General features: G+C 41.0%; 1 protein-coding gene across 2 annotated transcripts in view; it reads left to right on the top strand.

Moving 5' to 3' along the window:
- Positions 1–13,420, top strand: part of eml3 (EMAP like 3) — a 52,458-nt gene that overhangs the window by 28,738 nt on the left and 10,300 nt on the right. For both annotated transcript variants that reach the window (XM_083992950.1, XM_083992949.1), the window contains 6 exons: positions 5,148–5,183; positions 6,489–6,609; positions 7,665–7,814; positions 7,915–7,984; positions 8,682–8,792; positions 9,460–9,555. In XM_083992950.1, the coding sequence (XP_083849076.1) occupies positions 5,148–5,183; positions 6,489–6,609; positions 7,665–7,814; positions 7,915–7,984; positions 8,682–8,792; positions 9,460–9,555 (584 nt within the window). The remainder of the gene's footprint in view (positions 1–5,147; positions 5,184–6,488; positions 6,610–7,664; positions 7,815–7,914; positions 7,985–8,681; positions 8,793–9,459; positions 9,556–13,420) is intronic.

The following is a 13,420-nucleotide window of genomic DNA, read 5'->3' as shown; positions in this document are numbered from 1 at the left end:
AATCTGAGCCCAGATCAGTGACTACAGCCGCCTACTGCTACGTCTTATTATTACTCTCTGTTTCCCCCTTTGTATCTGTTTATCTGTCAGAAGGATTAGTCAAACACACAGTGTGAGCAATGTGTTGCAACTTTACACACAACCACAATCAAATACACAATCGTTACGACTATTGTTTACCATCTCCATGAGGAACTGCACGGTGCTCTGTTCTCTTTTCTTCTGCAATCCACTTTTTAGCACTTCCCCATGAGAGCTGGGGATGAAAATTAGTGTCCACCTCTGGTATTTACCACATACATACATATATCTAAGGCCACGTCCACGTCCACATTACCTCCTGTTTGAGCCTCTGGTTTGAGTTTCAAGCCCCTAAAAAGAGACCTTCAGACTCAGTTGGACCTGTTTTAGGGTTAAGGTTAGAAAAACTGAATTGGATTGTACTTTATTGTACCAAAGGGAAATTTGTTTTGGGCTCTGAGCCACTGTAATACACAAAACAATACATACAAAGTACTTTCAGTAGTCAGGATAGACAGTAACTTTGACCTTTGAAAACAGTCTCAAATACAACCTATTACTGTATTATAAATTGGTTATTATTAATTATAAAAAAAACGTATCAGTGTGGACAAAAAGCCTCTTGTTGAACACTTTGACCTTTACCTGGTAAACAGATCGGTCTCTGTCCTGATAAACCACGTTCAGGATCTGAAATTGACAAAGTAGACAAAGACCACAATGACTTTTCAGTTGGACAACAAACAAAAAAGGACAAGGCAAGGTACAATAACGCAAAAAAACAAATGTAGATTGACATTTAATTGCTGTAATGGTGAAGTTCCTCCTAAATTCACTTCCCATTTATTTATAATCCACTTCATGTTCCTGTACACTGTAAAAACCCAAGGTGATGTCCTGGAAATTTACAGCAGCATTGCCCTTTAAAGCACAGCTGTTATCAGACGAGGTGGCCGAGTGGTTAAGGCGATGGACTGCTAATCCATTGTGCTCTGCACGCGTGGGTTCGAATCCCATCCTCGTCGGTATCAAATTTACTTTAGTCTGCTAACGAGATTATCAGTTTTCAGTATCGTGCAACTCTGAAAGTTTTTTCATTTCTTGCACATTTTTTTTTCTCAACAGCTTTATGGAGTTAGGAGTTGACATACGTAGATACAAATAGTATACAGGGAACAGTATACAAGGAAAATACAGAGATGTTCATCATACAACAAGGTTCATTTCTTGCACATTGAGCCAACAAATTCAAACGTTACGATCACTTCCTGTCTCTAAGGACCATTTCTTCTCTCTGCTTCGTTCTCATTGCTTCAAACTGCGACGCCGCCAGGGGAATTAGCTCAAATGGTAGAGCGCTCTACCTCTCGCTTAGCATGTGAGAGAGAGGTAGTGTGGGATCGATGCCCACATTCTCCAGTACACTTTGTTCTTGAATATACAAGGCACAGTTGTGTTAACTGCAGCTGTAAAGTAAGAGGATATAAACCAATGAAACACCATCCTCCTTTAAGGCCAGTTGCAGATGCAGCGTCTTTGTACTTGTTCTTGAAACACAGCTGGATCCAGAGCAGGATCACAGGGTGTAATGATCCTCTTGCGTTGGCACCGGAGATGTTTTAAAATCACACTGATGTAGAGGAGTTTGTTGGCAGCGCTTTTTTGTCTTCAGCAGGACAGGACAGGACACACTGCAAAAACTCAAAATCTTACCAAGAATATTTGTCTTATTTCTAGTCAAAACAAATCTCATTATACTTACAATAAGTAGCTTGTTTTCTTAGACACTTTTTACTTCATTCAAGCATATTTTCATTGGAAATAAGTAGAAAAATCTGATAGTGGAGCAAGTTTTTCTTTCTTATTACAAACACAAGAAAAAGTTGCTTTCACTGGCAGATTTTTCTACTTATTTCAAGTGAAAATTTGTTTGAAACAAGTGAAAATTATCTAAAAACAAATAATTTTAGGCGATGAGTCTTATTTTAAGTGGAAAGAGATTTGTTTTGACTAGAAATGAGACATTTTGACAAGAAATAAGACAAATATTCTTGGAAAGGTTTTGCGTTTTTGCAGTGCAGGTGTCTGTTTCTGTCTCTCTGGTGCGTGTGGTATAGAAACAGCCCAACAGAGCAGAACAAATGGAGACTTGCTCTGAGTCAAAGTGGCTTCTGGGGGTTTTTTTTCTTGTGAAAAGTTATCACGGATCATAATCGTACGTCTCCTGGTTTGAATCAGGGACTTTTCCCACATTTCCTTGCCTTGCAGCGCTGGCAGCGAGGCCCCCGAGAGCCGCAGCGTCCGTCTGTACCGGTGCCCGGGCAGCTCCTCAGTGCTTTTCACACATGGACTCATTTGTGCAGAAATGAGTTGCATTTCCCAACAAACCACATTTGTGGTTATAGCGTAGCTTTTTTTATGAGCGTTATACTGTAGCAGGCCTCGGTCTGTTTTTAGGCCCAGAAGAGCGAGAGAGTGAGAGTTAGAGCAGCTCCGCCACCGCCAGTTGAACCTCACATCACATCCCATCTGATACGATCAGCTGTGGAAAACGTTTCAGGGTGTGTTTTTCTGAACTATGTGTCGGTTCACATCACGAGTCGTTTTATTTTAGTCCCTTCACTGCAGACGGTTTTAATTTTATTCTAAATGAGAATGAGAACCTGAGTATCTCCGCTGTGCTGTCGGACGTGTGAACGGAGCTCGGACACGGTGATAACATGAATCTCAGTGGGAGCTAATGGGTGTTGACAGGAAGGTGCGGGAGCTCGGGGCCCCGCCGAGTGTCCAGTTTTTTCACGGCCGAACGTTGTCTTTGAACGCCACAAACATCACTCAGTGGGACATTTTCCCTCCTGCTTCAAACTGGCTGTCACTTTTTCTGCTTTTTTCTTTTTTCTTTTTTAAACACCTCGTGAAGCCAAACACTGCCGGGCCTGTGCTGCCTGGAAACCCCTCCTCTGTGGTCGGGCCGAGCCGCCGCTCCACTCCAGCTCGGCCGACGGGATGATGGATGGCCGAGCAGGAGGAGGAGGAGGAGGAGGAGGAGGAGGAGGAGGTTTTTCCTGCCTCTCATTCCACTTCATAACTCTTGTGATAATTGCGCCTGGCATCGGCCGTGTTAGATTCCTGACAAGTCAATAACAGGGCAGGAACAGGACGAATGGGCGGACGGTTTTAAAGCGTTTTGATTAGAATAAAGTATCAAGATCTGTTTTTATGAGCTGAGAAAAAACTCATTTATTGTGTTAATGATTTAAAGGTTAACTTTTATAGTCCCTTCTTTTCTTTCTTTTTTCCTCAAAGAGCTTTTGATATGGAAATGAACACAGTGCACATACGGAAACTTTGCACATACTGAAAAACCAGAATACTGACTAATTTTGTTGACATATTGATATTATAAAATGACAGACTGCTTCCATATTTTAGATCAACACAACATGCAACAATATGTTGCGCTTTTCTTTCTCCAAAAGTCTATTTTTGGAAAAAAAGAAAGAAAAGAAACTCCTAGCATAAAGAGCACAAAATGCTATATAGAGGAAAAACATGCAGTTTATTTTCATGCGTTCATACACAGAATAGTTGCACCTATTGTATTTGTATTAGCTACACAGTTCCTGTAACATGGAGGTTCAAATTCAGTAGAAAACCTCTGTCATCCTGTCCTATTGATACTATTGATACAGCGCTTGAATTGATATAGAAACATAGCAATATTTTAGTGTTTCAATACTTTCTTCCACCTCTGTTTAAACCAGGAGTTCCTTTAGCAAAAAGCCTCTTCGCCCTTGGAGAATCACAGAGAGAAAAGTAACAGAGTGGAAATGAATAACTAGCAACAATAATTCAAGTGAAACTGAAACTATTCCAAGAATTTCTGGAACTTTTTGTTTGAGTTACAACAGAGTCGTGGATCTTTTCAAGGCTTAGACAGAACATCGTGTCCCCGAGCCTCTGATCCTGGGTGGGCGGGCCAGAGCCTCCATCTCCATCTTATTTAACACACGGCACATCTGTCCAAAAGACAGAGAAAAGGACAATGTGTGGCATCTGTTTGGAGTCAGGCTGCGTTATTGTCTCCAACGGGGCAAAAAATGGCAACCAGAGGGTTTTAAATCCAAACTGAGGGAGTAGGAAGAAGACGAGGAAGATCGAGCCCTCATGTTAATAATTTGTTGCAATCTGGATAAAATATGCGAAAGTTTGGCCCAAACTGTAACAAACAACGTTTTTAATCTTTGCTTCCAAGCTGTTTTCATTTTGTCAAAAAGGGGGGCGTCCTCTCATGTTGAATCTTTGATTGAGCTAATGTCAGAATCAGTGCTAACATTAGCGCGCTAGGCTAATGGTCCCAATGGGAAACAAAATGGCGGCTGTTTCTGCAAACTTCACTTTCAAAAACGAGTTTAACATCTAAAAACCCAATGATGATCCATTATTATTGTTATTGACCAGGTAAAGGCAGAAAGAAAGAAAGTGGAAGTGAATTTTACTTCCTGTTTCCTTACCGTCACATGACCTGTGTTGTTGCTCGACTGTGTCGCGTCCAAAGTTTTTCTTGGTTTTTTTTCCCTTTTTGCATCTAATATCTTATTTTATTTTAAGATTTCAACAGCTGTTACCGTTACGGTTGAACTAATGCTGAAACACAATACCCAGATTTAACAGCGTAATCCTCCGGCTCTCTCTCGGCTTGTTCGCATATTGTTTTCATTACTGCTACTGCAATGAATCATGGGACAGTTGGAAACCGTGACGGGATCCACATGTTGGACCCGACTCGGTCCTCGTAGAGTCCTCGTCCCTCTGAGACCGGACGGGGACAGCTAGCAGCAGAGTCACAGTCAATGTGATATTGTGACTTTTTTAAAGCTTTAAAAGCACATTTCGCTCTCTTGCAATTTGCTCGGCCTCCAATGCCCAGTCTCATATAACAAGTTGCCGGGGTAACAGACTCAGGAAATTCAAAGAAGAGATGGAAAAGGGGAAAAAGGAAAACACAATCCAACCTGAAATCCAAAGCTCTTAACTCAGTGGGAACCGGCTGTGATTTAGAGCCGAGAGGTTCAACTGCTGTTTATTTGTCTGACTGACGTTGGCTCTTCTTCTTCTCTCTGCAGGGTCTCCAGGGTCCAGGAGAGGAACCTACAGCCAAGGTAGATACCCCATCCCACCCCCCTAACGTCCTTCTGTAGTCTTTACCCCGCTGTACTGTTCCCTGTGTGTTGTTGTGTCTGGGCGGCTGCCCGGCGTTAACACACACACACACCGACACTGTGAGGGGTCGATACTGTGATCGCTCCCTCTGAAGAAATAGTTTATAAGTTATGATCCCCTTTTTTTTTTTTTTTTTCTTAAAGTGGAAAAGGTCATCGATGTGTGTGCAACATTAAATACAGTTTAATGTTGCTCTGATGACAGCTGCTGTCTCCATCTAATAAAAATATAGTTTGTTAAAAGCTGTAAAAGCAGAGGATGAAGCTTAACTCTGATTCTCCGCTATAGAGACGCCAGCAGCAGCAGCTTCAGGCAGAAATAGACTGAAAACAAGCTCATTACTGTGTTTTTACAGGTGGATATTATGAAATTTGGGTGGTATAATATGAACATTACTGAAAATATATATCACAATATGTGCCAAAGTCGATTTTTTTCTCAAAGTCAATGTCAAAATCACTTTATTTTTCCATTGCAGTAGAATGCAATGAAGTCCTATGATCAAATATTGCAATATTTACCCTCATATACAATATTTTTCATCAAATTGACATATATTTTTTTAAATTTGTAGTTTTTACCCTGATCTCACTGTAAATTTTACTTTTTGCATGTGACAAATCAAACTTTTTGGCATTTAATGGCAGAATGGTGATAATATCATAATTGATATTTAGTCCAAATTAATCTTAAATGCCGGATATTTTATTGGCTTCCCTTTTTTTCCCACTAAAAATGTTTTATTGGCACTTACGTAATCATCACAGTACAGTAATCATGTCTCTATCAGTGAAACAGGATTAACAGGTTGTGTGGTTGTGACACGATTAAAACACATAATAATAAATTCAGTTTCCACTTCACCTGTTCCATTAAAACACAGTCTTTATGGACTATTAATTACTTTTCTCTAAAAAATTTAAATCCCACTAGAATCAGGCAGGTTTTGTGTCTCTTGAGCTGCTGGAAATAAGTCTGTTAATTTGAAACATCTTTGCAGGAAGTCGTGAAAATAGAAAAGAGAGGAAACAACTGGAAATAATTAGAGATCAATGAAAACAGTGAGCGAGCGATGAGACTCTGTAAGATCCAGTCGTTAAATATTGATATTTTATGAATACCAGAGACACGATCGAGGATCTTCAGATACGAGATGTTTCTTTCTGCAGGAAAATGGAGGGAAATGTCAAATAATACGTGGATGAGAAATAAAGATTTTATTATTATGTTTTTGCTCCTCCCAGGACAGTCGATCAAGATGTTCATCCGCGGCCGGCCCATCACCATGTACATCCCCTCCAACATCCACAACTACGACGACCTGAAGATGGAGCCGCCCTCAGAGCGCCTGGAGCTGGACTGGGTGTATCCTTCCTCACGCTACCGACTCGCAATAAATGTGTTCCCCGATCGATATCACTGTGCTGCTCCAGAGAGAGTGTGTGTGTTTCTGTGTGTGTGTGTGAGTGTGTGTGAGTCATCCGTGGACTTCCAGGTCTGAAATAACATCTGTGATTTATTTATGGACGTTTTTATTGGACTTTATTGTCTGTAACCCACAGGAAAAAAAACCTCCAATGTGAGCCATGAACCACAAGTGTCTTACTTTCCACAAACAAAGTTTTACACATGTAAATCTCACCACAAACACATGTAAAGTGATCCTTTTCTTTTTCTTTTTTTTTCTTTAACTCCGTAGAGTCCTCAACCTGTGAGTTAGACATCTGTTGCTCAGTGAATTATATTAGGACTTCTTTTTAAAAATACATTTAAAAAAAAGAAAGAAAAGAAACGGCAGCCAATGGCTCAGCTCCTTTTACCTCGGAAGGAAATATTTAGTGTTTTATAAAGACGTTTTACACAAAGAGAGAAAGAAAAAAGTACAAGAAAGATCTGATTTTGTTCACACAATGTTTCCTGTTGATTAGCCCAGAGGTAAAGTGTCAAATTATTTTGGCTTGAACGTAAAATAAATCAGAAAATCCAGGCTTCTGTGGACGCCTGACTTCAGATCAGTTTCGGTATGAATTAAAGTTATTATTATTTTTTAAATCCACAAGAAAATAAGCGGAAAGACACAAAAAAAATGTCAGGCCGCCAACAAACAGACAAGAAGTCACATACGAATTAACTAAAAATAGACAGATGTTCAAATAAAAAGAGACAACAAGTAGATAAATATTTAAACAATTAAATAGAAATGGTTTCAATTTAGTAGCACTGAAGCTTTGTTGAGATTTCTTGTTGAAATTATTTGAATTCAGTTGGTCATGTGGGATAAAAACATGTTTGTGTTTAGTTGTGAGATATTTATGGTTCGTACTTTTCCTCTTTTTTTTTTAATTCATTAAGTCCAATTCAAACGTCTGTATTTGTTCACGTTTCTTTCTGACCTTGACACCTTGACTCTGTGACGTCAGCTACGGTTACCGGGGGCGCGACTGCCGGGCCAACCTGTACTTCCTGCCGACGGGCGAGGCGGTGTACTTCATCGCCTGTGTCATCGTGCTCTACCACATCAACAACCGAACACAACGTCACTACCGCAAACACACAGACTGCGTCCGCTGGTCAGTGTCAGTTTTATTTTGTCCCATAACTGTACCTGAGATACTTTTACAGTTTATCTCTGTGTCCCTGAACGCCTCATTTTCCATCTCTCTCCTGCAGTCTCACCCTCCATCCGGACAAAGTGCGAGTGGCGTCTGGTCAGACAGCGGGTGTGGACAAAGACGGGAAGGTGAAACCACTTTTTATATGTCGTTTATATCTGCTTTAAAACAAATATTATCGTATAATTGATCCTATGTTCTATTTCTATCTATCAAAATCTATCAAATCTATCAAAATCTATTATTATTATTTTATCGTACAGCTTCATTACACAACTCTTGATTATAAGTGTTAAGATGATGTGCAGCTGTAAAAAGGGGAAAAATGTATATGAAGGGAAATGGATTTGTCATGTTACCATTGTGAAAAAACAAAGTTAAAAAAAAATATATATACTGTATATATATATATATTATCTGGTCAATTCATTATAAAACAATGAATTGAAAAAGTAGATAAAAGTAAATAAAACAATCCAGTCATATACGATATGAATCAAAATCAGAATCATAAAACCTTTATTGTCCCCTGCAAAAAGCAAAAAGTGTGCATAAAAGAAACATAAGTTAAGTAAAACACAGTTTAACATAACATAAAACAAACAACAGATAGATACAGAACAGCACAGATAGAACCAAGTGTGTGAAGTGTGAATCAACTCATCCTCGAATCCATGTGGTCGTCGTTTTTACCAAATTTAAAGAAGTTGCTAAGCTTTAAAATGGGGACAAACAAGTTTTTTATAAAGTTATCAATTTTTTTTGTCGAATTGTATCGAGTTTGATTTGATTCAATTAATTTGTGTGTGTTTATGTGTGTATTAGCCCCTGCAGCCGTGTGTTCACATCTGGGACTCCACCTCCCTGGTCACACTGCAGCAGATCGGCCTCGGCACCTTCCAGAGAGGAGTGGGCTCCGTGGCCTTTTCTGTTTCTGTGAGTCCATGATGATGATAATAAAACAAATTTAATAGATCCAGGATAATTGTTTTAATAATCTGGATTAAGTGAACGCGGTGGTGGTGGTACCCTGTTTCCCTGGTAACAGGTCAGGTTTATGTTTCCACTACTACACTGCAAAAACTCAAAATCTTTCCAAGAATATTTGTCATATTTCTTGTCAAAATGTCTAATTTCTAGTCAAAACTAATCTCCTTCCACTTAAAATCAGACTCATCCCCTAAAAATGAACTTGTTTTTAGATCATTTCACTTGTTTCAAACAAGATTTCACTTGAGATAAGTAGAAAAATCTGCCAGTAAAAGCAAGTTTCTTTGTGCTTGTAATAAGAAAGAAAAACTTGCTCCACTATCAGATTTTTCTACTTATTTCAAGTGAAAATATGCTTGAAAGAAGTAAAAAGTGTCTAAAAACAAGCTACTTTTTATGTGATGAGTCTTATTTTGAGTATAATGAGATTTGTTTTGACTAGAAATGACATTTTCACTAAAAATAAGACAAATATTCTTGGTAAGATTTTGAGTTTTTGCAGTGTAATGATGTTTTTTTTTGGAGGTGTGTCACATTAATGAATGAATTAAAAACAGTGCTGCGTTCACCGTCTAAACTGTTTGCTGTTGTTGTTGTTGGATGTTGTTTCCAGGACGCCGGGACGTTCCTGTGTGTGATCGACGACTCCAACGAACACATGCTGTCGGTGTGGGACTGCAACAAGGCCACCAAGTACGCAGAGGTCAAGGTACAGAGGAGAAGCTCATCAGTGTTTTATTATTACAGATGTTTTATAAGAGAGTGGGGAGTGTTTGCTCTCTGGCTCCACCTACAGGTCGGAGGTGCACTTCCCTTTTATAGACACCTTCTTCTTCTTGGAGGGCAATGGAGGCTTCTCCATGGTGCCATTGCGTCCAATTCTTTTACGTCCATTATTATTAATACTGCTGTGTCCAACCAGTGCCCTTTTTGTGGGACGAAGGAGACGACCTTCCACATTTTAGCGAGTGTGGGAGGCTCTCTGCGTTTTTTACTCTATTGACACGTGTTTTTAGTCTTTTTAATCAAACTTTTACAACCACAGTGTTTATTTATGGGGCGGGATACAGAAAAGAGAACAAGGCCATGTGGCAACTACTGAATTTTATTGTTGGGGGAAGCAAAGATGGCGATCTACATCTCTAGGAGAAATAAAATGGAAGGCCAGGCAGGTGTAGAGGCGACGGCGTCCGCAGTGTGGCGCTGCAACGTCCGCTGTAGGATCAGACTGGAGTTTGGTGCCACAACAACGTCCTGTGTGCTGTTTTAAACAATGAACTTTCTTTTACCGGTGTGCTGAACAACTGACAGAGTATCTATTTATCTATTTATTGACTGATTGATTGATTTGGGGTTGTTTGTGTGTATGTACAGGGCCGTTGTATAGGGGAGAAAGGTGATAATAATTCTAGGGGCCCAGCGCCGAGTAGGGCCCACAAGAAACCCCAGTAGTCTAATGTTTGTGTGACTGAATTATTCTGCATAAGACCCTGACTAATACTCATAGTAATGCTGCATTAGCGTCAAAACAAAGTAGGCTAAATAAAAAATGATAATACATACATAATCTAAGAAAAAAAGTGGAAAAGTCAGGGGCCCACTTTAGTATTCTTTCAGGGGCCCCAGAATTCCTAGCAACGGCCCTGTGTATATGTATGTATGAATGTGTGTTTATGGTGTGGCTTTATAAATAGATAAGTCTGTGGTTGGATAAAATGAACAGCTGATACTGTCCTGAAATTTGTGAATAAAGTGTGGTTGTAAAAAAAAATCTTCTTCTTCTCCATCTTCTCCTCTGTCAACGTCATGTTTGGTCACTTCTTCTTCCTCTTCTTCTTCTTCTTCTTCTTCTTCTTCTTCTTCTTCTTCTTCTTCTTCTTCTTCTTCTTCTTCTTCTTCTTCTTCTTCTCCTCTGTCAACGTCATCTTTGGTCACTTCTTCTTCTTCTTCTTCTTCTTCCTCATCCTCTGCCATGACCAACACACTGAAAACAGTGAGCTAGCTTCTTGTAGCAAGGCCACAGGTGTTGACGTCGGTGTGTTAAAGGGATAGTTCACCCAAAATTCAAATTTCTAAGGGCTGGGAGAAGTTTCAGAGTCCTCCGTTTCTTCTCTGAGTTACAGGGTGTCTCGGCGTAGCAGTGCATGTCCATATAACGGTTGCAAATGGATACCAACTGTCTTCGTAACAAAAAGACAGACCAAAAAACATCCAAATACCTCCATGCTGCTCGTATGTAATGTCCGTCTTGTATTGAAGCCCCGAAATGCGAAATTGTTCCGAAAAAAAGAGGAGCTTCCGCTACAAACAAGCTTGAAATATAGACTTAGGGCGCACTCACACTAGGGCCAGTTGATCCGTGCCGTGCTGAAGCCCGAATGCCCCCCCTCCCCTGTCCCCCGCTGGCCTGCACTCACACTGCCTCGAACCCAAGCGTGCTCAAGCACGGTTGCCTCCGACACAAACGTCATCACGTTGATATAACAACACGGCGGATGCGCTCTGACTGCAGAAAGAACGGCGCTTTGACGGTTGTCATGGTTATCTTGAAGTTTAATCAAAGCGGCGTTAACTAGCGATGTTTACGGCGCGACGTAATCGTTAAGTGACTGTTGTTTACATGCGGTTGCAGACACGTGGTGGAGAACGAGCCCGCAGCGTATTACGTGTGCGCATTCCTGGCCAAGCGTACCGTGCCCAAGCACACCTCTCCCAACCGTGCCGGGCCAGGGAAGTGTACCGTGCTCAGGCACGGAACACTTGCACTCACACCAGCAATAGAATCCGGACTTTAGGGGGCAAACGTGCTTGGGCACGGTACGATTGCCTAGTGTGAGTGCACCCTTATTTAATTTTTTTCGGAACAATTTCGCATTTCGGGGCTGCAATACAAGACGGACATTACATACGAGCAGCATGGAGGTATTTGGATGTTTTTTGGTCTGTCTTTTTGTTACGAAGACAGTTGGTATCCATTTACAACCGTTATATAGACATGCAGTGCTACGCCGAGACCCCCTGTAACTCAGAGAAGCCACGGAGGACTCTGAAACTTCTCCCAGCCCCTTAGTCCACATGTAGGTGAGTAGATAATGAGTGCAATTTGAATTTTGGGTAAACTATCCCTTTAACGTGTTAAAAGTGCAGTTGCAGCTTGGATGAATGAACTGGTCTGAGACGTTGGTAAAGTCTGATCTGATTCACCTGCAGCTCTGCAGAGTGTTTAGATTGTGAGCAGCAGGTTTTTGACGTCACCGTAGTTTCCTGAGGCTAAAACGTGAGCAGGATGACAGGTCGCCCGTCCTGCAGCCAGATTTCTTTTTTTCTTTTTTTTTCAAAGGAGGTCTGTTTGGACAGATTAAGGAGAAGGAGGAGGAGGAGGAGGAGGAGGAGGAGGAGGAGGAGGAGGAGGAGGAGGAGGAGGAGGAGGAGAGGGGGTCTCTGCTGTGCTTTTATGGGCTTTTATCCCAGAACGCCACAACTTCCCTGAGAGCAATTTAAACACGGCTGTCATGGAAACAGAGTAAATATTTTATACAGTGAATTAATCTTGCTCTGTGCGTGTGTGTGTGTGAGAGAGAAAGTGTGTGTGTGCAGCTGTAGGAATGCATAGGTGTCTGTTTGAACTTGTTTATCATCTCAGGTCAAGAATTAATGAGCTCGTTCAAGAAACTTATGCTCAGCTGAACGGATCATCCACTGCATGCAGGTTTCAGTTTGGGTTTTTGGGGATTTCGGGGGGAGTGGACGGGCCAACTCTGACCCACGCTGAACAAACATACGAGTTCATCCAACAGGAACAAGATAATTATACCCCCCCACCCCCTCACCTCCCACCCTCCTCCTCTCCAGTGCAGCAGCGTCGTCCATATGCCACTTTACAGCTCGGCCATGAATGGAGCTTTTTGTGTGGACGTGATGCTGCTGTACTTTCTGTACATACTGTAAATGATCTCCTGTTGGGGGGGAGGAAACAGACTTCTCTTCAGATTTATGTTAAAGAAGGAAAAAAAAAAAAAAAAAACTCAACCTGAACTTAAACTTAAAGCTGCAGTCACTGGGACTAAAATTACAAACTTAAACTATAATTTCTGCCTCAAGCTTCAGGAAATGTGGTCACTCAAGATCTCGCCTCTCGGGTGGAACATTATGATGTCACATTGAAGTTGACCTTTCACCTGCTTTTATTTGAGTTAAATGGTGTCATAAGTAGCACATGGATTCAGGAGTTACAGCCAAAAACATGTGTTATGAGGTCACTTTCACCTTTTCAACAAAATCGAATTAGTTCTTGCTCGAGTCCCAGTGAATGTTTGTGCCAAAAATGGACAAACTGAAGACAAAGATAGGATATTTGACCTATTACCAGGTGCTGCAGACTGATGTATCTAGATATCTAGCTGACGAAGAGAAACATTATGCATTTGCAGCCATGTCCGTATCCATTTGATGCATCTCCTTCCTTGGTTTCCTTTCTTTTAACTCTGTGTTTGGTCTCCACCACCTCATCTGTAGCTGCTATAATGACCCATGTTCACCTGATGCTCTACAACAGTGTCCATCTTATCCTATAG

Source organism: Trachurus trachurus, assembly GCF_905171665.1.
Source record: "Trachurus trachurus genome assembly, chromosome: 18".
In the NCBI taxonomy this organism is placed as follows: Eukaryota; Metazoa; Chordata; class Actinopteri; order Carangiformes; family Carangidae; genus Trachurus; species Trachurus trachurus.
This window is presented reverse-complemented; position numbering and strand designations above follow the sequence as displayed.